This window comes from Sturnira hondurensis, unplaced genomic scaffold, assembly GCF_014824575.4.
Source record: "Sturnira hondurensis isolate 20B ecotype Veracruz unplaced genomic scaffold, ASM1482457v3 Scaffold0007865, whole genome shotgun sequence".
Taxonomy (NCBI): domain Eukaryota; kingdom Metazoa; phylum Chordata; class Mammalia; order Chiroptera; family Phyllostomidae; genus Sturnira; species Sturnira hondurensis.
In genome coordinates, this window is record NW_028080496.1 from 2,697,624 (window position 1) to 2,724,138 (window position 26,515).

The 26,515-nt window shown below is 55.3% G+C and overlaps 1 protein-coding gene across 3 annotated transcripts in view; it reads right to left on the minus strand.

The window, feature by feature from the left end:
- Nucleotides 1–953: 953 nt before the first annotated feature.
- PDE8A (phosphodiesterase 8A) overlaps nt 954–26,515 on the minus strand; it is an 80,209-nt gene continuing 54,647 nt past the window's right edge. For 2 of the 3 annotated variants that reach the window (XM_037053540.1, XM_037053542.1), the window contains exons 8-23: nt 25,454–25,591; nt 20,392–20,474; nt 19,064–19,115; nt 18,928–18,970; nt 16,862–16,939; nt 15,000–15,070; nt 14,564–14,728; nt 13,638–13,686; nt 13,285–13,420; nt 11,699–11,897; nt 10,437–10,654; nt 8,620–8,752; nt 7,967–8,134; nt 6,081–6,210; nt 4,901–5,012; nt 954–1,055 (exon numbers count right to left, since the gene is read on the minus strand). In XM_037053540.1, the coding sequence (XP_036909435.1) occupies nt 1,055; nt 4,901–5,012; nt 6,081–6,210; nt 7,967–8,134; nt 8,620–8,752; nt 10,437–10,654; nt 11,699–11,897; nt 13,285–13,420; nt 13,638–13,686; nt 14,564–14,728; nt 15,000–15,070; nt 16,862–16,939; nt 18,928–18,970; nt 19,064–19,115; nt 20,392–20,474; nt 25,454–25,591 (1,776 nt within the window). In that variant the 3' untranslated portion in view covers nt 954–1,054. The remainder of the gene's footprint in view (nt 1,056–4,900; nt 5,013–6,080; nt 6,211–7,966; nt 8,135–8,619; nt 8,753–10,436; nt 10,655–11,698; nt 11,898–13,284; nt 13,421–13,637; nt 13,687–14,563; nt 14,729–14,999; nt 15,071–16,861; nt 16,940–18,927; nt 18,971–19,063; nt 19,116–20,391; nt 20,475–25,453; nt 25,592–26,515) is intronic. The other variant, XM_037053541.1, reaches the window with a different exon arrangement.

A 26,515-nucleotide genomic window follows, 5' to 3' on the forward strand; every position in this document is an offset into this window, starting at 1 on the left:
ACAGACTCTAGTTCCATGTCAGTGGTCTGTGTTTTCGCAGCTTTCAGGTTATGCTTCGAACTCAGTGCTCTGCAGTTCTTGTGGCGCGTGGATTTATTTATTTGACTGGCCCCTTACACCTGAGGAGTTCTGTCAAACCCGAGGGACCCTCGGGCTTTCTCTGGATGGTGCGTGTCCACGTGTGTGCGTGCTCCCTCTGTACCTCCGAGCTCAGACACCTTCGGAAACCTGTCCCCCTACCCTATGCGAATGTTCCTCGTATGTTCCATTTTTAATCTCTCTCTGCTGCCCGCTGACTACCTTAGACCTTTCAGTTCCTGGTCTTCCCTGGCGCCTGGAGGAGGAGCGGAGGGGGCTTTCTCCCCAGCTCAGTCTGCACTCAGCCTGCTTGGGGGAAAAGGGGCCCTTCCTTCCCTCAAGAGACCCCTGAGGGGCCCGCCTGTCGGAGTGTCCGATATCCACACAGTGAATTACAGGTGGTTCTGACAGTGTGTCAACCTGTTCATGACCTTCTATGGTGTTGAAATAGTCATTTATCTTTTCTGTCAATAAAGAAATAGCCTTCATTTAGGGAGAAAAAGATGAAATGTTCTAAGTGTTGTAAAACACCAGAGAAAAGGTGACACATGAATTCTTAAAAACAAATAGTTTAATTTCATTTTTATCTCGGAAAATAAGCAAGTTTAAAATGAAATAACAAGTACTTTGATATGTCATCATGTGTCACTTTTTTATGATACTACATTTATTGAAAATGTGAAGATACAGAACCCTTATAAATCTCTGGAATTAAAAGATTACCACTGAAGATGAAAACGGATTGGTTTTAAAAAGTCAATTTAGTAAATATTCCGTGTCTGCTGTTTGTTTCTACGAGAATATTTGGTATAAACGCTCTATAAAATAAGGCAAACTTTTGGAAGAGTCATTAATAAAATTTCATGAAATAACAGTTCAGTCTTAATCTCTTTTAATTTGCAGAGTCACTGGCAAAGCCCATCAGGCGAGGAGAGCGGTTCCCGAGGTCCGACTTCTGTAGCGAAGGAGCCTGTCCCCTGCAGAAAACAGGTTTTCCTCATTAGCATAAGACAGAAAAAAAAGTGTAACCTATACAGATATTTCAGCCCCGACTGGTGTGGCTCAGTTGGCCGGACATCAGCCCACAAAGCGTAAGGTCGCCAGTTCAATTCCCAGTCAGGGCACATGCCTGGGTTGCAGGCTTGGTTCCCAAACAGGGCGCTCACGAGAGGCAACCAGTCAATGTTTCTTTCCCCTTCCCTCTTTCCTCTCTCTCTAAAAATAAATAGAATCTTTTTTAAAAATTAAAAAAAAACAAGTACTTCTATAGTGCAGTAAAAGCGTCATTTTATATTCTTAATTTCCATAATGAAAGTAAGTGTACACCAAGTATTACACAATGAACTTGAACCATGTTCATGTTATTTATCTGGTCACGGCATTTAAAGTTTTCTTCGAGGCCCTGGCTGGTGTGGCTCAAAGGGTGGAGCCTCACCCTGCGAACCGAAAGGTGCTAGTTCAGAGAGGCAACTGGTAGATATTTCTCTCCTTCTCTTTCTCCCTTCCTTCCCTCTCTTCCTAAAAAGTAAATAAAATCTCAAAAAAAAAAAATGGGCCCTGGCTGGTGTAGCTCAGTGGATTGAGTGCTGGCCTGCAAACCAAAGGGTGGCCAGTTCGATTCCCAGTCAGGGCACATGCCTGGGTTGCCAGCCTGGCCCCCAGTAGGGGGCGTGTGAGAGGCAACCACACACTGATGCTTCTCTCTCTTTCTCCTTCCCTTCCACTCTCTCTAAAAGTAAATAAATGTTTTTTAAAAATTGGCTTTCAAGTAGTTTTTAACTCATAGAAAATACTGAAGTTATAATAAAACATTTTAATAATTGACATATCATCAGTCAACCTCACAATTTGGACCACTCAGCAGTATTCCACAGTGAGTGAGCGCACCTTCTGTGATGTGGGCAAAATCAGGACAGGTAAGCCTGCCCTAAGGGGGTGTTAGCGCTGGACCACGACTGAGAAACTGCCTGAATGCAGACCGGATTGCAAGGTAAGTCCGAAGATCAAGCAAAAAGGAAACTGAGGTTTTCACCTCCTTCCCTCTGGTCTTCACCACCTTTTCATCCTTGAATTCACCACAGCCTTCATCTTGACTTTCTGTATCTTCACCGTCACCTACTTTACATTCACCTTCACCCAACTCCTTCCTCCACCATCTCCTTCACTACCTTCTTCATCTTTACCACCATCATTACCATCTTGACATTCATATTCACCACTTTCATGACCTTCACCACGACCTTGACTACCTTCAACTGGACTTTAACCATCTTTACCTGGCTCCATACTATCCTTGACCTTACCCCTTCCACCACTTACACTTCACCACCATCTTTACCTGGACTTTCATCACCTCCGATGTAACGTTCATCACCTGCACCTTGACCTTCACCCTGACCGCCATCTTAACCACCTAGACCTTACCGTTTTCACCATGTACACTTGCACCTTCACCAACTTTACCAACTTCACTTTCGCCACCTACACACTCATTTGACTTCACCTTTCACCTTGACCACGACCTTCAATTCCATCACTTGACCTTCAGTACCTTCAACTTCATCCCTTTTCTATTTTCCCACCTCACCATCAACAATTCACTACTTTTACCTCCTTCACCTTGACCTGTAGGTAGCACACTGAGTGTTACAACCTTTACCATGGTCTTTGCCACCTTCACCTTCTTAAAGATCATGGTTTCCCATTCTGTGATTTGCCACTTTCAACTTCACCCAATCCGAATTTTAATACCCTCACCTTCACCCTCACACAGAACTTCACCAGCTTCTGTTCACTGCCTTCACCTTGACCTGCGGCACCTCCACTTCACCACATTTACCGTGGCCTTCAGCGTCGAGCCACCATCGTCTCCTCCACTTTTGCTTTCACCTCCTTCCCCTGGACCCTCACAGCCTTCACCCCACGCCACCTTCCCGCTCACTCCTACCACTTTCACCCTCTCTGAACGTCTCTGCCCCCCTCACCTCCCTCACCTCCGCCACCACCTTGAGCCACACAACCGTCACTTTCGTCCTCACTAACTTCCTCCGCACTGCCTCCTGCTCCGTCTCCTATGCCACCTTCAGGACCTTCACCCTCACTGTGAACTTCACCACCTTCACTACATTCACATTCACCTTGACCTGCACCTCTGTCCCCTCAGGCTCCCGTCTTGCCACCATGACCTTGACTTTGACTACCTCCAAGGCCTTCTTCAGCCTCAGTGTCATCCCCATCTTCAATGCCAGCCCCCCATCGTCACCCTCACTCTCGAAAGCAAGTCACCATTCTTCTGTCGCCACTTTCACTCCCTCCACCGACGCCACCTGCACTACTTCCCTGACCGCCACCCTCACCTCCTCTCCTGGTCCTCACCATCTCCACATTCGCTGAACCCCCGCACTACCTTCCCCGACTTCGCTGCCACCCTCCACCTTGGCTGCCCACCCTCAGCTTCACGGCCTCCTCAACCTTTGCCACCCTGACCGCCTTCCCCTCTTCCTCCAGGTCCGACCTCTTTCAGCTCCCAAACTTTCCCCTTCAGCACATTCACCCTGACCTTTGCCACCTACATCACCATTGCAACCTTCAGCCCCTGCCATCCGCCGCCTTCATCCTCGTGGGCACTGGAAGTTCACAATCTTCATTTTGAACTCCTTCCCCTTTGACCTGCTCCACCCGTCTTTTACCTTGACCATCTTCCCAACTAGATCGAATCCATCTTCACTGTGTTCCGTCCTCTTGACGTCTGTCCAGTACACGTTCCTTCCTCAAAGTGGCCCCCTTCCCTTCCACCACAGTCACGTGTATCCACCCCTTTGTCCCCTTTACCCTGATCTTCAACTTCAGCATTTCACGCCGTGTTCTAATCCGAGCCTTCAAACCCTCACCTGCACCACCCTGCTTTGTCGCCTTTGCCTTGCCCCGTTGTCACCGCCTTCTCCCACCTCCCAGTTCCTCGTCAGTGTTCACCACCCGTCTTCACCGTCACCCGAGTTTTACTAGTTTGCCGCCTTCACCTGACATTCGCCAGCCTCACTCCCTCACCTTCGCCATCCCGTGTCCACCGCTCACACCTGCATGTTCACTGTCACCTTGAGTCTCACTGGCTTCAGCTTCACCACCTTTACCCTCACCTTGAGCATTACCACCACCGCTGTCACCTGTCACCTTCACCCACCTCCCTCACTGATGCAGCCTTCCCCTTTACCATCTTCATCCTCCATGTGACTTCACCGTCAGCCCCTCGTCTGAACTCAACCAGTTCCCTTGACCTTCTCACTTCACCACACACACACTTTCACTTTTCCCACCTTCAACCTGACGACGCTGACCCCCGGTGCCACGCCCCGCCCCACCTTCACCACCTCCTGCAGCATCACAGACCTCACCTTCACCTTCAGCACCTGTTTTGAACTCCTCCCCTTCCACGCTGACCACCACCGTTGAGACTCACCACCTCCACCACCTCCGACTCAATGGGCACCACCTAAACATGCCCCTTCGTCTCAGTCTTCACCGAATGGAACTTCGTCACCTTCACTGGCACCGTTTCCACCGCCTCCACTTTCCTAGCTGCCCCTGACCTTCGGCCCCTGCACTGCAACCCTCAGCACCTCAAGACCCACCGCCTTCGCCTTCTGCTGCCCCCACTTTGGTTTCACTCGGGTGACAGTGACAATGTTGGAGGCAGGAACGCTCTGCCCAGCGAACTCGAACCCCCGCAGTGCGTCCAGTGACATCACTGCTGGCGGCTCCGCGCCGCTGCCCGCTTTCCTTCTGGTGTGCGACACCCATAAAACCACAGACCGGGGTTACGTACTATTCCGGTTCCGGGGGTGGCCGGAGGCTCCGCAGCTTCATCTCGTCGAGTCCTTTCCAGTATTTAAAGTTGTTGTCCAGGTGCTGCAGTAACTCTGGGAGGTCCACAAAGGCTGGAGAAAGAGAGGGGAGTGGGAGATCTTTTCACGGCCTCGGGTTCGCGGTTCGGGCTAAGGAGCGAGCATTGGGAGGAAAAGGGGAACACGGGAGGCATCTGCAGAAGCCTAGGGAGCACCGAGCAGGCCCGAGGGGCCCCAGAGCGGCTCCCGTAGGGTCTGTTCAGCTGACAGCTCTGGTAACACTGAGGAAGCCCGTCTGCTTCATTCCCACAAACAGCACCTTTGGGGCTGGGGTGTCAGGAACAAAGCACAGTGGGTCCCCAGCCCTGCGGCATCACCAGGAGGGAGCAGGCGGTGGCCATCTCTCCCGTTTGTGCCCCGCCCCCCACCACAGACCCCCATCTGTACGGCTGTCCGCCCTGTAGCCCTTCCCTAATGCAGTCCCACGGCAGGCAGAGCAGGTTCCCGGGGGGGTATTAATGGGGCCTCTTTTCTGAGACGTGTGCACCTGACGGCCCCCTGGATGGCACTGAGGGTGAGGAAGGGGGCCGGGCATCTGTCAGGGACACGCCGGCCCTCGGGTCTGCTCCGAAGCGAGGCCTGGCAGCCACGGCAAGAGCTCCCGGAGGGCACCGTGCGGCTGTGGGGTCCGTGTCTGTGGTTTTGAGTCCTCGGTTCTCCACCGCACGCTGTGGGGCCCCGAGTTCAATTCTCTCGCCTATGAAACCGGCACAGTGACATCCGCCTGGAGGCAGTTCACGAGGGTGTGCACACAGAGCCCAAGCCCCCTGGGTAATCAGTGGCTTCTTGGTCTCCTCAGTCCAGGAAAGTCTGGGTCCCCAAGCACAGTCTAGAGCACAGGAGGCAGACGCAGGGCCTGGGGGCTGTACCCACCCGTGTCTCATTTTCACCCGGCCGCGGCGCGGAGCTCTCCTTAGCTGTGAAGGAGCAGTTCCACTTACACAGCCCTGAAACTACATTCGGCCCTTTGAAGGCTACCGCGAGGTTGACGTGGCCCCCGGTGAGAACGAGTCTGACACCCCCGATCCGGAGTCACACACACTGTGTGCTACTTCCTACGTCCTGTTCGGTCGTGTGGGAAACGCCCCTCAGAGCTCTTACCGTCCCAAGCATCGAACATGCCTGTGATGAAGTAGTCGATGAAGGAGATCTGGGACTTGGGGATGCTGCAGGTGTTTCTGTCAAACACCGGCATCACCACAGGTAGGTCCTGCTGCTTCTCTTCGTCGGTCTGCAGAGCGGAAGACGCCAGAATTACACAGCTCCGGCGCCTGCTCCACCAGGGCCCCAACCGACACAACCAGACCTGCCACCGGAGGCCAGGTTGTTCCCAGAGTGGGGACTCCTCTGCGCCGGGAGGGCCCGAGGACACCTACCCGTGTGGTCACCACCTGGAAGCCTCCTGACAAGGAGTATTGTTTTTGGACTATAAGACACACACCCCCCAAATTTGGAAGGAAAATGGGCGTCTGTCTTATAATCCGAATGTAGCATTATATTTACTTTGGTGAAATATTATATTGTTTATGTTATTACATATTTTACCACTTTTGCTTCAAAAATTTTTTTTCCCTATTTTCCTCCTCTAAAACCTGGGTGCATCCTCTGGCCCAAAACACCCAAGTAAGCTTTTGAATGGCCCCGGTAGCGAGTGCACCCACGTGCTGCCGCCACCCCGCTGTCGCCAGCCCAGCCCCGGCGTCCCCAGCCCAGGTGGTGGTTCCAGGGCCTGATACCAGGACTGTGACAGTGACAACCAACACCCTTCCCAGAAGAGGAACTAGGGGCTGCTTCTCATCTCAGGCCACAGAATCTTATTAGGAAACTTTCAGAACACCCTTGAGATCCTTAGAGTAAAAAAAAATAAAATAAAATTTTAAAAGGCTCTGGGATGAAGAGGGTTTTAGGCCTGGTCATGCGTCGCTTCACGATGGGGACGCGTTCTAAGGAACACAGCGTCCGTGACGCTGCGGGTGCGCATCACAGCGCTCCACGGCCCACGGCTCCCGCGCCACAAGCCCGTACAGCGTGCTACTGAGTTGCAAACAGTGGTAACTATTTGTGCATGTAAACAGGAAAAGATACGGGAAAAACAGGGTTCCCCTGAGCAGGACACTTCCCAGGCCTGGGGCTCCCAGGAGTGGCAGTTGCTGCGGGTGAGCGGGGGGGATGTGAAGGTCTAGGACAAGGCTGATCCCGCCTGCAGACTGCATGCTTCCTCCCGACGGGGGCGGACATCGGGCGTGGATGCTGTCAGGGCTGCTCTAGGACGGGGACGTGGGCTGGGCCGATGGGGAGGACAGAGGAGAAATCCGCCCCATGAGGCAGGGATGGCCGCGACAGCGACTGTCAGGAGGGGGTGACCGGTGGCCTGCGGGCCAGCAGGGAGAGGAAGTCAGGATGCAGAGAGACGGGAATACAGGGCTGTCATGGTGGTGTGGCTTCAGCTATGCATGCTAGAACAGTGGTCAGGTTAGGAATTGTGTGGTACTCACTAAAAAGGAGGGTTTAACATGGAGAGGCTGCAGGGCTGGGGCCTCAATATTTAGCCTCTGGAAATTTGTTTTTCTTCCCACTGACCCCGTCTCACACAGGGGCTCTCCCTGCACTGACCATGCTGGAAGAAACGACGGCTCAGCGTGACAGCGTTACGCGCTGAGAACATTTCCAAAGTGCCGGGGCAGGCCGCTGCACGAGACCACAGAGAGCCTTCACTGCAGCGGCAGGGCTCCGGTGGTCCTGCGTTCTCATCCCGGAAGGTCCGCAACAAGGGGTGTCGGGCAATGTCCCGGGCGGGACGCCTGAGTCCGCAGCGCCCGGGGCCGGGCCCCTCTGCGCTGAGACAGGTCAGTGGCTGAGTGGGATGTCACTGTGTGCACAGACCTGAGGTGCTATGAGTGGTGACCGGGAGCCTACTGCCGGGCCCCACATACACTGTTCCCATCAGAGGGAAAAGGAACTGAGGAATGTAAGAGGCCGTGTCCTACCTGAGAAAAGTACTCTTCTGAGATGCGGGCAGCCCACTCGATGCAGTGCTCCAAGGGCCGGCAGGGGTTGGACACGTCGGCGCACTTGATCAGCATCCGTTTGATCAGAGCCCGGTTCTCCGGGGTCCTGAGAGTAGAGTGGATGGCTTCTTGGTCTTCCTCAGTTTTCTAAAACGTTGAGCGGAAGGTGAGGCAAAGGAAACGGGTCCCCTGGCGCCGTGCCCTGACCTACTGCTGTGGTCCCCTCGGAGGCACAGTGAGGCGCAGTCTGGGATCTCCCAGGGAAGGAAGGGCTCACGAGACAGACTCCGAGCACCGAGCGCCGCCCCCCCCACTTCACAGGGGACAACCAAGGTCCGGTGAGAGCTGCCGCCTGGCAGAACGGGCACGGTGGGGAGGGGCCGCAGAGGGGCCCCGAGGGCTCCACTGTACCCCAGAGTGTCCGAGAGGCGTGGCTTACCCTCCAAATACGCTGATCTAGAATTTGACCCTCCCCCTCCAGAGTTTTACAAGTATTTTTTGGACGTCCTATTTTTTTTCCTACCAAGTTTTCGTCCTGTACGTAATTTGACCAGTGGAAATGAGATCGAAGGTGTGGATGACATGCAGGGATACGGGCCCCAAATGCCGGTTCTCCGGGCGGTCTCCCTCACCTCATTTTCCTCTAGCCCGGCCAAGGGCTTGTTGACGCTGTTGATAAACTTGTTGACGTGCTCAAAGTGCTTCGTCATCTCTGTGGCCAAGACCATGTCAATAATAGCCTGGCGCAGGGTCCGATAGTCATTCCTGTTTCAGATGACAAGGGGGAGGCTGCTGCAGACCCCAGGTCCCGACCGGACACGCAGGGACTTCCGGTAACTGGCTGCCACCTGGGATGCGCGTCCACTGTGGCCCAAGTTGTAATGTCCCTGGAAGGCCCACGGTCCACGTACGTGGCAGTGCCTCCGCCGCTGAGCCAGGGGAACCCCAACAGCAGTGAAGGTCAGAGGGGGGAGGGCAGGACCTCACAGATGCGCCCATGTCATTGCCATCCCGTAGTACCAGGCCCACGGTTCAGACAGAACAGAGACGTGCTGGCGGTGAGCACAGCCCACAGTCTCAGGGGTGACTGAGGTCTGCGCTCACGGAGAATGTACCCCATGTGAGGCCCCCGCCGCGGCGCCCAGAAACGCGGACAGCAGACCTCCCGACGGCTTAGCAAGTCGCAGGGCGTGCTCAGGGCCTCTTCCCCTGGCAGTGGCCTTTCTTTATTTACAGATTTTTATTTTTTTTTGTGGCTGCAAACCATAAGTGAAAAATTCAGAAGGCACAGAGAATAAGAAATGAAATCTGCCCCTTTTCTACAGTCACGCCCCCACCCCCTTCCTTCCCCGGAAGCAGCCAGTTGCCAGGGTTTTGAGTTCTCTCCAGAGGTGACGGACATGCACACAGCCACACACACACGTACCTACCAATGAATCTACTTAAATTCCACCTCCGAAAATCTAGCAGTTCCGAAATTCTAGAAATTCCGAAATTCTGGCAAAAGAGAGTTTAGTAAAGCCAGGAATCTCCTTTTCATAAAATCCCAAACCCCACGTTAAAACTTTCCTTAAAAATCCAAGTTAGTAAGTAGTTAAAAGCACAGTTGCTCATATGGAAAATAATACAATAATTAAAAGATAATACAAGAGTCAACTGAGTCATGTACTCACAGCCGTAGCCCTGTGCCTGCCCACCCCTGTGTTCCTCCTGACAGAACACGCTCTCCACTCCTGACACTCAGTTCCTGTCACCAGACACTGAGGGCACCGTGATGAACAACAGGCGCGTGACACTGTGGTCGTAGCTTAAGGAATCGAACCAGATGTTAGACAAGTCATGAAAAATGATCACTTAAAAATGTGGTCGGTGTTAGGAAGGAACTTGCGACTGAATAATGAGTGTGAGGGGCCAGGGGAATGACAGGGGAGTGACGTGTGGACAGAGAAAACAAGAAGTCTGCTGGGCGCAGGAGGGCAGCGTGGGCTGTCCAGGCAGATGACAGGTTCCGAGTCCCTGAAAGCTCAAGATGTCAGCACTGTACTTCCTTGAAGTGTCAAGACACAGAGGAGCTGAGCCTTGAAACCACTGTGCTAAGTGGAAGACGCCAGTCACAAAAGACAGCACGGTGAGTACGGGCCCGTTGACACGACACGTCCAGAACCAGTGTATCTATGGAGACGGGAGGTAGCGCAGTGGCGGCCTGGGGTGGGGGGGTGGGGGGAGTGGGGAGTGACTGCGCATGAGGTTGATGTTGGGGGAAGGGGGGGTGAAAATGTCCTAAAATGGGTGGGGGCCAGGCTGCAGTACTCTGAATAAAGACTACCGCACACTTCACAGGGGAGAACAGTACAGTATGTGACTGTATCTCAGTGGAGCTGTTGACACAGAGAGAGAGAGAGAGAGAGAGAGAGCGGGCCTACTATACTTCCGCAGTCATCCCCCTTACCTCTCCATGTTTTTGAAGATGTTGCACTTGTCATCCCCGGCGGTCAGCTGGAAGGCCAAGGCCGCGTGGTGGCTCTCCAGCACAGCCAGGTCATTGTACAAGATGGCCAGCTCGCTCCCAGCATTGCACAGGAAGGAGTTGGTCCTCCCGGGGTGGTCCACGTCATGAACGGCGGCTGCGATGAGGGCTGCGGCCTCATCGACTGGATCTAAAGTTTGCTGAAAACAAGAGGTCCTTTAAAAACTGGGGCGCTGAGCTGAAAGCAAGGACGCCTTCTGCACAGTTTCTTTCTGCCTTATTGCTTTAACGGGAGACTATCTCAGGTGCCTGAGAAAAGCATATTGTTGAGCAAACCCAGGTTCCCTACCTCTCTATTGTCAAAGTTATATTTTTGCATGTGTTTTAGGGAATATGACTGGATTCTCAGTCTCACACAAGTGAAGGACTTAACAAAATACAGGGTGTCCTCACCAGAGAGGAGTAAGTGGCTGAACTGTATGATGTGAATTATATACCAGTAAATGATGTGAAATTTGTTTTAACTTAGCTCTCTGAATATATATATATATATATATATGTATATATACACACACACACACACATATATATATATATTTGTATGTTACCTACAGAGTAGTTCAGAAGCAATACATCAACATAAAAAATGTGGTCCTCCCTGTACGCCGATCCATACTGACACAGACGTTCCTCTCCTGCCACTGATTTTTGTACTTGATGAACTAGTCTGCTCTCTGGACCCGGATTCCGTCTAGTCTGGGGAACGGCCTTTCTTTAAACACAAAACAAAGGCACCTGAGGGAACAAGGAAAGGGCAACTGCAAGACCCGGCTCTGAGACGGTTCGCCTCGGGGGCGAGGAAACAAGCTGTGGTCAACGGGTCCATGTGCTAGATGTGACCTCACCCCTTCCGGGACCCTGGGGGACAGGTGGGGGCTCTGAAGTGGTGACAGCCAACACTTGGCTGGCTGGACACGTCCCTAGGCGGGTGAGCCCCCAGAGGAACAGCCCCCTGCTGTCTCTCTCCCTGGCTCCCAACTCCTGCTCCTCACACTCCCGTGGGCCGGCTGGGCTCACGCCCTGAGCACACGCAGGAACTCCCCAGAGCGGCGGTCCGGCCTCCTGCCTGACCCTCTTGTGGCCACAGCCCTCCTGGGCCAGGCGGCAGGGCTGTGGGATCGCTCCTGGGCAGTCGCACTGCATGGCGACTCCGTGGGGGCAGAAACAGCACGAACACCGCTCACCTTTATCCTTTCTCTACAGAGGAAATAGGCGGTGGCGTGCAGCACGTCGGCAGCGTGTGTAGAATTGTGGTAGGGGTTGGAAGAATGGTAATTGGCTTCAATGATCTGTAACCACGATCTCAGCGTTGTCTCGGAGCAGTTTAGGAATTCACAGAGTCCGAAACGAGAGAAGATTTTGAGGCCAAGATAAATTAAAGGTCTATAAAGAAAAACATGCATAGCATTAATGCAGAGTGAGAGGCAAAACGTTCGGAGCCCTGGACAGGGTTGGATCCAATAAGCAAAGCCGAGTCCAACTTCAGAGAGGGCGAGGCCAGCAAAGGGGCGCGGCCTCTCCGTCGCCCTCTCTGGGGAGGTAGCACCTAGCTCAGCAGGGGCCCAGGTCCCATTCGGGCCTCAGAGCTCCTGTCCGTGCTCCCCACTGCTGCGCGAGGGCTCACACCCCGACTTGTACGACTGGGTTCCTCAAAGGCAGCCTGTTTGTGGCCAAGTTAAATTTGTGCCACGTTGAACCCTATCTTCTCCTCTGGACCTGCTAGACCCATGCCATTGGCCAGGTGTCCTACCTGAAGACAGTAACAGTCTCTAATGACCACACATGAGCCTCACGTGTTATGTGCCACGTGCTGGTCCCCACAACCTGGAGGTGGCTGATGACTATGAGGAAGTACCCTCTTAGAAGGGGACCACTGGCTATCAAGTTTACGATCAGAAGGTCATGGAATCTGGCTCTGCTGAGGCAGTACCCAGAGGGGCAGGCTCACAGGACTTGAACTCGCCTGTCTTGGCCTAGTCCCCGTGAATGCCCTGTCACCCGTGTGGGAGCTCTTTGCAACCGCCTCTGTCCGTGTCAGAGATGTGGAGGCAGAGTGCATGAGGGGGCTGACTCGTGGTGAACGTGAGCAAGGGCAGGGCCGCCGTGGACACAGCCCACCCAGGTGAGGCGTTGCCCCGCGGTGATCCCCCGAGAGCACACCTGTCCTGGGACTGCCTCTGTCCACCACGGTAAGAGCCTGCCGCCTGGAGGGCGGCCCAGCCAGCATCAGCTGTCACACCCCTCCCCTGGGTGTCAGCCCGGCCACACTGCTGTGCTTTACAGCTCTTCCCCCACGAGGCACAAAATTGAAGGTGCCGTCCCAGTCCTCCCCCAGTCTGTGGACCCACCCAGTCCACGGTGACTAGAGTCGTGGGGTCCCCATGCCTGTCACCAGCACAGCAGCTGAGATCTGCGGACAGCTTTTCTCAAAGATGTGTGTTGGTGTATCTGTGATTTTTAGTTCCAGGCTCCGAGTAGGGACTTTTTCCACTACTTCAATATATCACTCCCTGCAGGTGAAACGGGTACCTGTGTTTCACAGAAAGCCCCGCCCCCGCTACGAGGAGGCACGGCCCCTGGCGCACATTCCTGCTTCCCTGGAGTCTGCTGTCTCCTCGGCGGTGGGACCAGGCAGCCTCACCCTGGCTTCTCACGGCCTCTCTCGCTCCGGTCCAGAGGCTCTGGCTGCCCTGCCCCTCTTCCCCGAGCCTCCTCCCGAGGACCGGACACCGGGCTCCCTGCCTGCCGAGCGAGCCCCCCGTGCACTCACCGTTTCTGAGTGGCAGCCTCCAGTTCGAAAATATCGAAGTCCCAGTCGTCCTCATTCTCCACGGCCCGCGCTATCCCCGGCGACACATCGTGAAGGGTGATGGGAGTGACTGTGTTGCTCGAAACGTGGTGCAGGCCTGGGGAGTGGCGAGCGTGGGGAACAGCGTTAACAGGCTGCATGGCGTTCGCTCTTCTGGGCCACCCTGAGGGGGGACGGTGCTGTTTCGGAGGGTCTATGACCTGCCCAGAAACTGCTGACAGATGAGTAAAACTGTCTGGAAAATGTATTTTTTATCAGTTAAGCTTGACTGGAATGTTACTAGGGGTCCAAAAACTTAAAAAGGAAAAACTTACCTTTTGTTGAAAGCACATATTCATTCCCGGACAGCCTTCGCAAACCATCCTGATAAAAATCAAGGAAACAAAAAAGGGAACGTCACAATGAAGTCACAGGCGCTCTTCTCGAAGACCCGGGACCGTCGGGCCCGGAGGACAGTTAGGGGCAGCCTCGTCGGCGCGCCCACGGAGCCCCCACCCCTCCGGCCCGGAAGGCCCGGCTGGACTCAGGAGGGTGCCGGGAGCCCACGGAGCCCCCACCCCTCCTGCCCGGAAGGCCCGGCTGGACTCAGGAGGGTGCCGGGAGCCGTGCTGCCCTTTCTGAAGTCACTGGATGTCTTAAAAACGAGGGTTGAGACATCGAGACTTCAGAAAGCGGGCACCGGGAGGGAAGGTGACCACCACAAAGAGGACAGAGCGCAAGGACTGAGCTGTGTTCCACCAGGTGCTTCCTCCCCTGCGAGACCTCCAGCCCAGACGGGCCGCAGGCGGCACCCAGGGCCCCGCCAGAGCCCATAGTCGTCGGTCCCCACGAAGTCACCAAATGTGTAGGATGTGTGGTGGAGGGAAACCGTGCCCCATCCCCTGGGGCCTCTTTAAAATATATATTTATATGTACATATATTTTTCTTTCTGTTTTGTGATGTAGTATATAGAAATTGTTTTTCTGTCCCAGTTTTCAAAATCTTTAAAACAATTAAGTTTTATTGAAACAAACTGCTCACAGAACCCCCAAGCAAACGTGGAGCCCTGGCTCAGCAGACCACCGGGAACATGCCTAAGAGCATGTCCCTGCTCTGCTCCCAGCCGAGGTGGCTGGGTGGGAGGCGGCAGGGGCCGACGGCTGTGGACAGGGAGCGCCGTGCAGCCCAGCCCGTGAGCGGATGGCCGCAGGGCGAACAGCAAGAGCAGGCTCCGGGCAGCGGCCTGGTCAGTACACTCACAGACATGAGGCCCCCGACGAGGTCGCTGGCGTGAGGATCGTCATCCTTAACACCAAGCTGCGGTGAATATAACTCAGTGGTTCTCAGAATTTCCAGCACACGGTCTAAGGCTTCTGTCACAGGCATGGGACTGTTTTCCTGGGCAGCGTTGATAATATTGATCACCTGCAACACGGACAGACAGACCTGAGGTTCGTAACTGTGAAAACAGCAGGAAGCCGCCGGCCAGCCAGGCTGGCAGCGGGCGCGAAGCTGGCCGTGCCCGGCTCACTGGTCACGGCTCACGCCCTCTCCCCAGAAGAAGCCGCTTGCTCCCTAGATGAGAATGGCACTAATGTGTGACAGCTGCGGGCCCCATTTCTTCTTAGTGGGAACAGTCACCTGGGAGAACAAGGGGCGTCCCTGCTCAGTGGGGACCCACCCTCGACCGCCTCACCTTGGTGATGGGCGCCTCGATGGTCATAGAGTGTATCCGGGCCATGGAGGAGTGCCGCCTCTGGCTGGCCACTGCGGAGAGACCACGAGAGCAGAGGTCAGGGTAGGCATGGCCTCACGCACCTGTCTCGAGCCAGGGCCCCACGGCCCCGCTCTCCCAGGCCTCGGTGTGCCCGGCCGCGGAGGGCTCAGGCCAGATCTACCCGGCCCGCCGAACTTCCTTCCCACCCCGACAAGCCCACTCTGCTTCCTGCGGTTCTAGGCACTAGGAAGCACGTGCCCCCGCAGCCTGAACTTCTGACATCAGAGCGAAAACAGGAAACAATCTAGCACGCCAAGGCCGAACAGCCTCTTTTTGTCTTCAGAATAATAAGGCTTTATAACGACTCGGCTTGCTGCTGTCCAGAAGCAAGAACATTCTGGAAGACAGTGCCATCCAGGCTTCTGGGGCTATAACTGCAATTCACCATGAACCGAAACACATAAATTTCTGATTACAGTTTTCAAAGCATCTCTTGGTGTTTTCCACCGTTACGCTTACTCTCGACAGATCAGGCAGAGACCTTAACAGAGACCAGCAGCAACGCCAAGGCTCTAGGGTTTGTTAACTTTCTGTTGCTCCTGCAAATGCGGTTCCTCTGGGGGGTGGAGGCGGGGCCCGGGCAGTGCCCCGCAGGAAGACACATCCACACAGAGTTCTGTGTGTCTCCCTGAAAGCGCCACTGTCAGGCCCAACGCTCTTTACCAAGGGCCTTAAAGGAACACACAGTGCTCGCAGCCTGGTGTGGCCGCGTCACGTCACCAAACTGAGGCCCGGCAAGGAACGCTTGCTCAGCGAGGCCCTCGCACACCAAACACAGCTCACCTCCCCACCAAAGTGTAAGCTGCTGCTGCGGCGAACTGCACCCCCCAGTGAAATACAGTCAAGTCCTCACTTAACGCCATTGTTAGGTTCCATGGAAACTTCTGTTTCAAGCAAAAGGACATGTAAGGAAACCAATTTCACTCCAGGTCGATTGATAGAAATAAGAGTTGAAAAACATCACCAAACTTCTAAATAAAAACAAAAAAATCCTTCCAATATTAATGCTGAAATAAGGTGTACTCATGAGATCATGATTTTTGAACCTGCTTATTCCAGTTCAGGAGCCCGGGTGGCCGGAGCCTCCCCTGGCAGCTGAGGGGCAGGCAGGACCCCTTCCATCGCAGGGCCACCCCCTAGACGGGGACAACCTGGACACACTCGTCCCCCTAACGTGCACCCGCGGGAGGAAACCAGAGGACTGGGGGAAACCCTCGCAGACGTGGGGAGAGCTGGCACCTCTGCACACACAGGGACCCAGCCAGGAACTGATCCTTTTCTATCAACATGGAACAAAAATGATGTTATTTGAGGACCTGCCATATATGGTTAAGAATCTCCAAATGCCTCACTCCACAGGGGGCAAACACAGGGCCCGCGGGCTGAGTCCGGCCTCCCTCCACCTTGTTTTATCCGGCCCGGCACCCTGTTTCTACCCCACGACAGCACCGAGCTCTTTGCCCCTAGTTCAGGAGTAGTTGGGGTCGTAAAGTTACATCCAGCCCTTTGAAGGTAACCATGAGGCTGATGTGGCCCCCACCCCTGCCCTATACCATTACAACAGATAAATCTACTTTTCCTGTTTTTTTCTTTTTAATCCCGAGTCCATCAAAAGGCTCAGGACGGAGCCCCCTGGCAGGAGTGGGAGGAGAGGAAAAAATGACACAGGTGGCAAGAAGGTGCCCTCCCCTGTGTGGACGGGAGGTGGGCAGTGACCGGAGATAAGCTGGGGGCGCCGGGCCGCACGTGGTCAACACCACACGGTTGTCTCAGGCACCTACCTTCGTTTGTCCGAGAGGCCAGACTGAGGACATCTAGCGAGCTCTTCCTCTTGTCTTTGTGTTTGCCTGGCTGGCCATCTGTGGAAACGGACGACAAATCACCCGATCAAAGGGGTGTTAAGGCATTAAGAGAATTACCGATGTAAAACTTTTTAAAACAAAACTTAAGAATCAGAGCACTATTTAAGTGGCCACAAAAATCAACACAGTGCCCCACAGAAACGACTAAGAAAATGAGGTTGTTGGGGCCTGAGTTTCTTGCACCGTCCCACCTGGTGCGACTGGGTAATCAGAGTCCCAAGACGTGACGTAAGAACCAGCAGAACTCCTATCACACACAGTTCTATGCGACCAAGTAAGCCGGCAGGAAACGTCTGATCGCCCCTACACTTCCTCTGAAGAGCAAGAATCTTTGATGCATTATTTCTATAACAGGAGATCGAAAATGCCCTGGGGAAGGACGTGCCTCTCTCTCCAAGGAGAGTCCAAAAACCCTGACTTGGGGTACATGCCAAATTCCAGTTAACCTTTCCACCCCTCTGACCCCCTTTCTCCGAACAGCACCGTTACTCTCCAGGGCTCCAAATGGGTCGTCCCACCTCTCTCCCTGACGCCACACCGACCAAGGACAAGGCAACGCTGACCTTCCTGTCCCCTCCCCGGGCACCTGCTGGGTGCCACACATGCTGCTGAGCCTCTCCAACCTGTCCCCATTTCACAGACGAGGAAACTGGGAGCTGCCGCGCCAGCTCAGGCCTTCCACCTGCAGGCGCGCCTGCTCCGCCCTGTCGTGGTTCATCCCGGGAGCTGCTCACGAGCAGCACCTGGATGCAGCCCACCATCGAGACCCCTTCCCACGTGCTACTTGCTACACTCGCCTCCCCATGGGCATTGACTGTGCACTTGTCACCCTCACGGCTGACTTCTGCACCGCTTCATCTGAAGGACACCATTCAGTTCTTGCCCGATTTGACCTGTGGTACCTGACACAATGGGTCCCTCTTTCTGGAAACTCCTGGTTTGCGCAAATCCATGCTCCTGGTTTTCCTTCCATCTCTCACTCTTCCTCCGGCAGGGTTCCCTGGCAGGGTTCCCTCTTTCGTAACCAGCCCCCATCCCTTGTGTTCCCAAATGCCTGTGCTGATTCTTCTCTTCTTGGAAAACACAATCTCCTTGGGTGATCCCACCCTTCCTTCAGCTTTAAGTAACTCAGGGGTTGCTGCTTTATTCTGAGCGCCAGACTTCATCTTAACTGGCCACCTCCATGTGGTCACCCCCAGGCACTCCAGACGCACTCACGACCTTCTCCCAAGCCCACTCTTCGTCCCAGGTCTCTGAGCTCAGTGGGAGACACGTCCTCTGTGACTCCTCCCCTCCTGATCTCTGCCCCACCCCGTCTGCCAGCCAAATCTGATTCAGTCTCCTAAATACCTCTTTAATCTGTCCCTGTCCTAGCTCAGAAATGCATCATCCCTCCGGCTTTAAGGCAGCTCCCTTCACTAGTCCCCCAGCCCCCGATCTTGCCTGTTACCAACCCTGTCTCCAAAGGCGGCCAAGGGGCCTTTCTAGAATGAAAACCTAACCAGCTCACTCTGATCACTCTCTAACCCTAACCCTCCCTGGACCACCTGCAGTCACACAGAGCGGGAGGAGCGGACGGGGTCTGAGGCGCAGGAGACAGGCACTGAGTGGGGCAAGTGTGAGGGCGTCCAGCCCCCCCCGCCCCGTGGGCTGGCGGTGACTACTGTCAGGTGCAGACATCCCTGCTAGCATTCCGTAGCCCGACACCCAGCACTCCTGCCCCGTGCAGCACCCATCAGGCCGGCCGACCCCACTTCCCTGAACACGTTTCCAGGCAAGTTCACACACTTGGGGCGTCCGGCTCTCTCGCCAGGGGACACCTGTCAGATGCCCCCTGTGCTCAGGGCTTCGACTTGTAGACCGACCCGTGGAGCTGGGGGGAGAGGTGCTGCCTGGTCCCGGAAGCAGTCGGAGGAAGGGGCCGCTTTCACTCCATTTTTTTCAAAAGCTCAGTGAACCCTAAGAATGAACATGGAGCATCATACCTGTGTGAGTGTCAGACGGAACACACTCCGCTATTTTCTCAGCCTAGAAATAAATTTTGAAAGCCATTAGTCCTGATGGCCTGGGAATGCAATACAAGGAATCTTGCTGGGGGGCAGCCGGGGGGCCCTCACATACCTTATTGTTGCCACTGCACACTCTGATAATGGACACATAGTGTCTAATTTTCCTGCAAGTAGAAAACAAGGCATTATTGCCCTCCCGACTCTCGGTTCCGATGAACACACAGCTATTTTTTTCATTATCGAAAGAACATCGCTCTTTCACAATGTTCTCTGAGAAAAGCACTGGTCTTGTTCGTGACCGCTGGTAACAAAGTGTCTACACTCACCCTGTGGTGTCTATTGGGAAGAACTGGACTCTTCAGTAAAAACAAAATTCCCCCGAGTCATCGTCACATACAATAAAAAACACCTATGTGTTTAGAAACGTACTGCATGTTCACCAACCAGACGCCTGCAGCCTACACGGGGCCCTTGGTCAGCTGGGGGCTGATGGTGCAGCCCCCACGGCTCGTCTCAGAAGCTCCCCTGTTCCTTTGATTTTTCCCCCTTGATAATTAAACCCCTATATACTTATCACAAAAAAAATTTGGAAAGGACATAAAAAGGCTGCCTAAGGCCACAGCCACGTGGCAGCAAAGCTCAGTGACCAAGCACGTGAGCCTGCTGTTGGCACGGAGGCCTCGGCCGGGCTCGGCCCCACCCCGGCAGCCGGGCGGGGGCCACAGACCGCACGACCAGGCCTCAGTCTCCCGTCTGGCAAGTGGAGACGGCGGTGAGGGCGAAGAGAAGGGCCGTCTGGCAGGCACCGAGACACGCCTCCTCTTCCCTTTTCCTTCCTCCGTGTTCGTGACTGAGACCATATGCTACGTATGGTTTTACATTCTGACTTTTGCCTTTGTCATGAGCATTTTTCCTGGTAATTTGCTTTCCTATCCTTTCTAATGGTTGTGTGTTTTACAGCTGGGGGTTCTGTATGACTGAACACAGATTCTGAGAAAAACCATGGGAGATGTTTAGGCTCCCAATACGCTGCTCCGCAGAGTGCGGTCACGTCTGTTCTACATGCGCGTTTCCATAAATGACAGCATTTAAAATCCGTTAATTTAATCTGGTGAGTCTAAGCAGCAGTAACACACGGGCCATTAGATCCAACAGAAACCTTTTACGTGGGGGGGGCCCATCAATCTGTGTCCTGACTGCACAGCTTCACCCAGGGCCCTTCCGGTGCCGGTGGGCACCCCTGTGCGTCTGCAGCGTCAGCTGGAGCAGCTGGGGCCCGCAGGGCTGGGCCACGGGCATGCGGAGGCTGCCCCGGAGGGCCCTTCTTTGAGTCTTTCTTTAGGATTTCTGCACGCAGCTCTACACGTGCTGAAGCATTCGAAGCACATGTTGTAATGAGCCAGCCCGGCCCGCTGGCGGGAGCGCCGGCTGCCCACTTACCCGCCCTGCCCGACGACAGGCACGATCTTCACAGTCTGCTGCGAGTTGTCCCCGTTTCTGGCGTAGTAAACTCCTTGCCACTCCTGCACACGGAATGGAAGCGTCGTTACGCTCTGGGTCCATAACTTGAGTCCAAGCACATCTTCCTCTCCTGGGTCTGAGCCATTTCCCGCTGCTGACGTGATTAGCCTAGACGGTGTCTCAGCCCCACACACAACTGTGGGTGGTCTGACCATTCTTTCTCACCCTCCCAAGCCCAGCTCCTCCCGGCGGCTGACAGAAGCCGGTCACCACAGTCTGAGTGGGGACATGTGTCCCATCCACTGGCAGAAGAGGCCCCTGGCCCATGAGGTGAGCACATCCCCTCACTTTGCTGCACAGGCCCCTCCCCTCACGGCTCCTACCGGCTACAGCATTTGGGAGGGGAGAACAGGACTGGGAAGAGAAGGCAACATTCTGTGGCCACTAGCATGCTGGGCTGCCACCACCGTCTGGGTGGGGATGAGGAGGTGATGGCCACCACTGTCTGGATGGGGATGAGGAGGTGACGGCCAGGACCGGGCGCAGGCAGAGCACAGACGTGAGACCTTTCACGCAGGGCTGCCACCGCATTAGTCACGCTCTCAGGTCAGACAAAACAGAGGCATTCTTCCCGAGCAGAACCGCAGCCTGGGGAGCAGCTGCGTGCGGGCCGGGGCTGCGGTGGCACCCTGCTCTTGGGGCGGTGGGAGAGGCCTGGGAGAAGCCTGCGTTTGTTACTGCCTGAATTCCTCCAAAAGCCACCGAGGGTTCTCAAGCTGCAACAATCCCTAAAACCCATGGCAGGACACAGCTCACAGGGTGCTGCACAATCCCCTCGGCCGGCAGGAGTCCCACAGACTCGAGCTGAGCCTCCCCACGGCAGCCTGGGCGGCTCAGCTCAGGTCTCCCGCCCAGACCCTCAGGGAAGGTCATTCCTGCAGGCTCCGAGGCCTGGGGCGGGGTGGCCTGTGTGCAGAGGCCAACAGTGCAACCTCAGCCTCAGACACCTCTGGAGAAGGGGGTCCAAGAGGAACCAGGACGCTGACAGAGCAGTGGGCGGCTACCGGTGATGCTTCCGGGCAGGTGTACGTCTGAAAACACCACGCACCAACAAAGCATTGAATTCAAAAAGAGCCGGAAGGCCCAGCTCCACACTCACTGGCCCTGGGGCAGGAGGGAGGTGCGGGCACTGCCAGGTTCTCAGGGGCGGCTGGCACACGGGAAACAGGTGAGGACTACATGGGGATGCCAGGCAGAGACACACATGCGCTCGCACTCCGTGTCTGCGCGCACTGGGGCAGACAGGTCGGAGGGTTGCTGCTCTCTACCCAGGGAGGGCCGGGCGATTGGCCATGGTGGTGTGTGGCCGGTGAATTCCCACCCCTGAACTCCGTGCTTTAAATGGGCAAATGGTACGGGGCCTGAATTCTCTCTTAAAAGAGCTGTTAGATTTGAAAAAGGGTGGGAGGAAGACGAGAGCCCAATCCCGCCAGTCAAGCCGCACTTTAAGAACACTGTCAGGACTTCCTCCTGTCCCTTCTGAGCAGACGCCGGCAGCTGTCGGCCACCGGCCAGAGCCGCAGAGTCCAGCCCTCAGCGCAAGGCGGGTCAGCAACGACTTCGCTGGGGCAACAGAGCAGCCTGCAAGCTTTCTGGTCACCAGTGGAAACAAAAAATTCTTACTTGTCATAGACCATCTTTTGTATCAAAAATATATTTTAAAATACTGACCTACCAGAAACTCTTAGGTTTTAGTTTCTGAGAATAACCAATTTCCGCCATAGAATGCGGTCGGAAGATGCCACCTGGTAGTTTCAATGCACATGAACTCCGCACAAGGCCCTGGCGCTCCACGGGGCTCCGCAGGGGCCGCCCCCTCCGCCGAGCGCCCCTCTCAACTGCACGAGGGGCCGCACTGCCCTCCTGCTCCGGGCGGACGCAGCAGCACGCCGGGCTTCTCTGACTGCTGAGACGGCCCCTCCTCGGTGCTCATCAACCTAATTAAACCACAGCCACGCTGCCAACCCTCAGGGCTAGCACAGCGCTGGCCCGAGGTCAACAGTCAGAGCACAGCCACACTTCCGTTTACGGAGCGGAAGGGGCAGGCTGAGCCCCGACGACAGAGCCCTGGGCGCCCAGCTGAGGGGTGTGAGCTCCACACGGAGCGGTGACAGGGTCAGAGGGTGACAGGGTCGGAGGGTGGCAGGCAAGCCTCGTCACTCGGTGCTGTAGGTGGACTGACCGGAGGTGGGGGCCACGAGACAGGAGCCCCAGCTGGATTCAGCCCGCACACGCCCAGGGTGCGAAAGGCCCCAAACAAGGTCAGGCCCAGGCAGTGGACACCCGAAGGCAGGGGCTTAGCAGACATCAGGCTCAGCGATGGAAGTGATGGAAGAGACTAACGAGGGGGTGGGGGGGACCAGAGCCCTCCCAGGGCTCCAAGTCCAGGCAACTGTGGGGCCGGTTATGGAGCGGAGACCACGGGGCTGCAGAGGGCCCGTCGCTCGTGGGTGTGGGCTGAGGGAAGATCACTGTCAGCCCAGGTGGTTTCAACTGAGGGCTGCAGGTCGAACCAGACCCTGGAGAAGAGGCCGGGCCGGGGGGAGCGAGAATCTCCACAGAGCAAGAAATCTCCACAGTGCCTCGGTAACAAAGGCGTGGCCTGGGGAACGCGGCGGGGGACAAAGAGCCCAGGTGAGCTCGGAGGACACAGACGACAAAGAGTTGAAGAAGACGGGGATTTGTAGGGAGGGAAGCACAAGAGTCACAGCCCCGGGGTTAACAGCTGTGAGAGGACCAAGGCCCCGCAGCCATCCGTCATGTCCCAGGTGGGCATCCAGCAGCCCCCATTTACTCAGCGCCTACAAGACCCAATTTCTGAGGCAAAAAATTCAAACTCTCTGAAAGAGAAGAGCAATGGAGGCCCAGGAGTTGGAGAAGATGGGAGGCCGGGTCCTATGGCCCTGACGGAGAAGCCCTGGGGAGGAGGGAGGGGGAGGCGAGGCCAGAGCACACACGTGGGGCACGGGGAGCATGAGGGTGCGGCCTGAAAACGACGGTCCCCACAGCCTCAGCCCACACACAGGAGCCGTCAGCTGAGGACAGCGGGCAGAGGGGATCTGGAGAGATGCGTCCGCAATACTCTCTGCTTGAACGCCAGAATTTGCCCTCTGCCCCCAAGACTACCTGACCAGCAGGCACCCCTAGAATCTGACACTGGGAAGCCCCCAGCCATCACCTGACCCCTTCGTAAGCCCCGACTGGGTTTCCAGTGCATGTCTGAACTCGCCCCACTGACCAGGGTGCCACTGGCCCAGGGCCCCGGGGCCCCAGCTGCCCTGGGGAGACGCCACTAGAAAGGCTGCACATTCCTTCACCAGGAAAGCTTGCCCGGCCACACGCCCCAGCCTGCTGCTGCGCCGCCAGACACGCAGGTCACCAACACTGGACAGACGGCGACTCTTCCTCTCTTCCCAAGAGCTCTGAGCACACACAACATGACCAGGGTCCTCTTTGAAACAGAGCGCTACAGAGGTCAGAAGTATGATCATCTTCCAGACTCTCTGCTCACAGTCAACACGGAGCTCACAGAACACGTCTCCTGCTGTGCGCGTTCAAGGCCCTTTGTACCTGTACCTGGTGCCCGGCCACGTAACTCGGGTGAGATGCTGTTTGCCTGGACCCAGAAGACCCGGGCCAATAGCTCACCCACTGTGGGGCCGCTCCACCCCTGCCGGCCACCTGAGCATAACCATCATCATGCCAAGGTGCACCAGGGCCAGCTCCACTGGCTGCCTCCCAGATCACTCTCACAATGGCACCGCAGGCCACCCAGGGGCAGCCCGGGGCCTACGTGCCAGGACTGGGAAGGCATGGCAAAGCCCCTCCAGGCTGCTGGGTCTCGGACAATGGCTGCCCTGTACCTTGCTTCTGAGGACACCCTGCTCAAGTGAGGACAGAGCGCTGGCTCTCACCTGGGCGGTGCGCCTGACACCTGAGGGCCCCTCCATCCACTTCAGATGCCATTTCTCTCTTTCTAGTAAGAAATCACCATCGTGTGCTCAGAGCCACGGGAAAGCAGAGGGACACACACACACTCACAGTGTCGCTGAGAGGCCCAAGCACGGGGGGCGTGAGCTTCACAGGGCGCCCGGGCCCCACGGCAAACTGCCCTTTTCTGCGGTGGGGCAGCACTGGCCACAGAGGCAAGGGTGCCGCTTCCACGGGGGCCTCCACAGCGAGCAGAAAAGCAGGTCACCGGTTTCTCCACTTTGTTTCAGTGATCGCATCAATAGTCCCTACCCAGCTTCCAAAGGGTAAGGTGAGCCCAGCAGGAAAGACTAAGTAAGAATGTCTACATAAAGCAGGAGCGTTTTCCTTCTGCTCATATTGTAAAACCTAGGAACAGTGTCAGAAGGCCCTGTTCAGGAAAGTCTCTCACAAGCTGGCCTGCCTTCCCTCTGTCTGCCCTCCAGCTACACGCTCACGGGACTCCTCGCACACCCGGGCAGTGGCCCCTTTTACTGTCTGTGTGGCTCCCCCGAATGTGAGCTCTCTAAGGCAGGCCTTAGCATTCTGGTCTCCTTGCTAAACCAGAACCCAGCGGAGTGTCTGGTATATGGGTTGTATTTTTAAAAAATGCTGCATGAGTGAACAGGGCTCAGAGAACCGTGGGGCTCGGGGGTGTCATGAGGATGTGCCCCTCAGTGGCGATCCTTCACCAGGACTATCTGCCCATACCCGCCACGTAGGTCAACTATTAGAAAGATCAACTTAGTTATTACAAAGATGAAAACAATGACTGTAAGTGTCAATGAAAGTTACTCTGATTACTGGCTAATCATATTATAGAGGTTCTCGGACTCAGTTTCCTCATCTGCAAAATGGGAATAACAGGGAAAACACCACTACGCTGACTCCTGTCCTGCTGAGAACAGCAAGACTGAGATTACCTGGCACGGGCAATGTGCAATGAATGCTAAGTCTCCTTCCTTCCATCTCTGTTATATGAAAGTAAAAAAGGTACTAACCTCTCACTTACCTTCCCCGTCCTGATGCATGAATTTATGGTGTCGAGCAAATCCGCCTTTTTTTCATTTATAGGCACTTCTGCTAACTCCTTCCCTATTAAGTCACCTGACTTATAGCCCATTGTTGTTTCAAATGCAGGATTTGCATACTGGGGAGGCAAAAAAAAAAAAGCATCTGGTGAATTAAAATAAGTTTTGAAAAAAGTACAATGAAGACTGTTCCCTAATCCACCAGGTTTCCCCACTGAAGCTCAGGAGCCTAGAGCTCACCACGCAGTCCTGAAGCGGCAGGAGCACAACCCCAGAACAGCCCCTGGAGCCATGAGAAGCCTCTGCCCCCGAGCCCCTGGCTGGACTCTCTGCGGGGGGGGGGGGCTCCCGAGGCTGAGCGTGCGCAGTAGCAAGCCCCTCCCACTGAAGCACCAGCAGAGGGAAGAGCCCGGTGGAGAGGGCCAGGGGCTGCTCAGATCGCAGAGGCGGACTAATGCACCGGAGTGGCATCTCAAACACCCAGGCTCTATGCCTTCCAGCCCCTCCACCCCTTGAAGTCTCTGACTGCGCATCTGTTTGGTGGAGAGGAAACGTCTGTCTGGCCTCTCTCACGTGAGACAAATGGGTAACATATTTGGAAAGCAGTCTGTGAACTATGAAGTGTTTGCAAGTATAAGGCTTTGTTGTTAAATTTCAAATAGGCCTAGAAGACTAGAAGAAAATGCATGGGAAAGCTACACATGTGCTAATAATAATAATGACATAATACTCAAAACTGTCTATTCTCCTTGGCAGGGACTATAGTAAGCACTTCATGCGCATTAACTCACTTAGTTCTCAGAACATCCTTACGAAAGGTAAGCTGTCAGTGTTAACACTCCTCCCATTCGTACAAACGACAGGGCAGATGCAGATTACGACGTAACCTGCCCAAAGACGCTCTGCCGGGTCGGGGCGAGGCCTGTCTGACACCAAGCCTGGGCCCTCGCCCACTGTGCTGCCTGCCTCTCAGGGCACCAGCTGCGGAACGTGGACATCCACTCTGCCACCAGGGTCACAGGTCAGACTGGCGGGAAGGACTG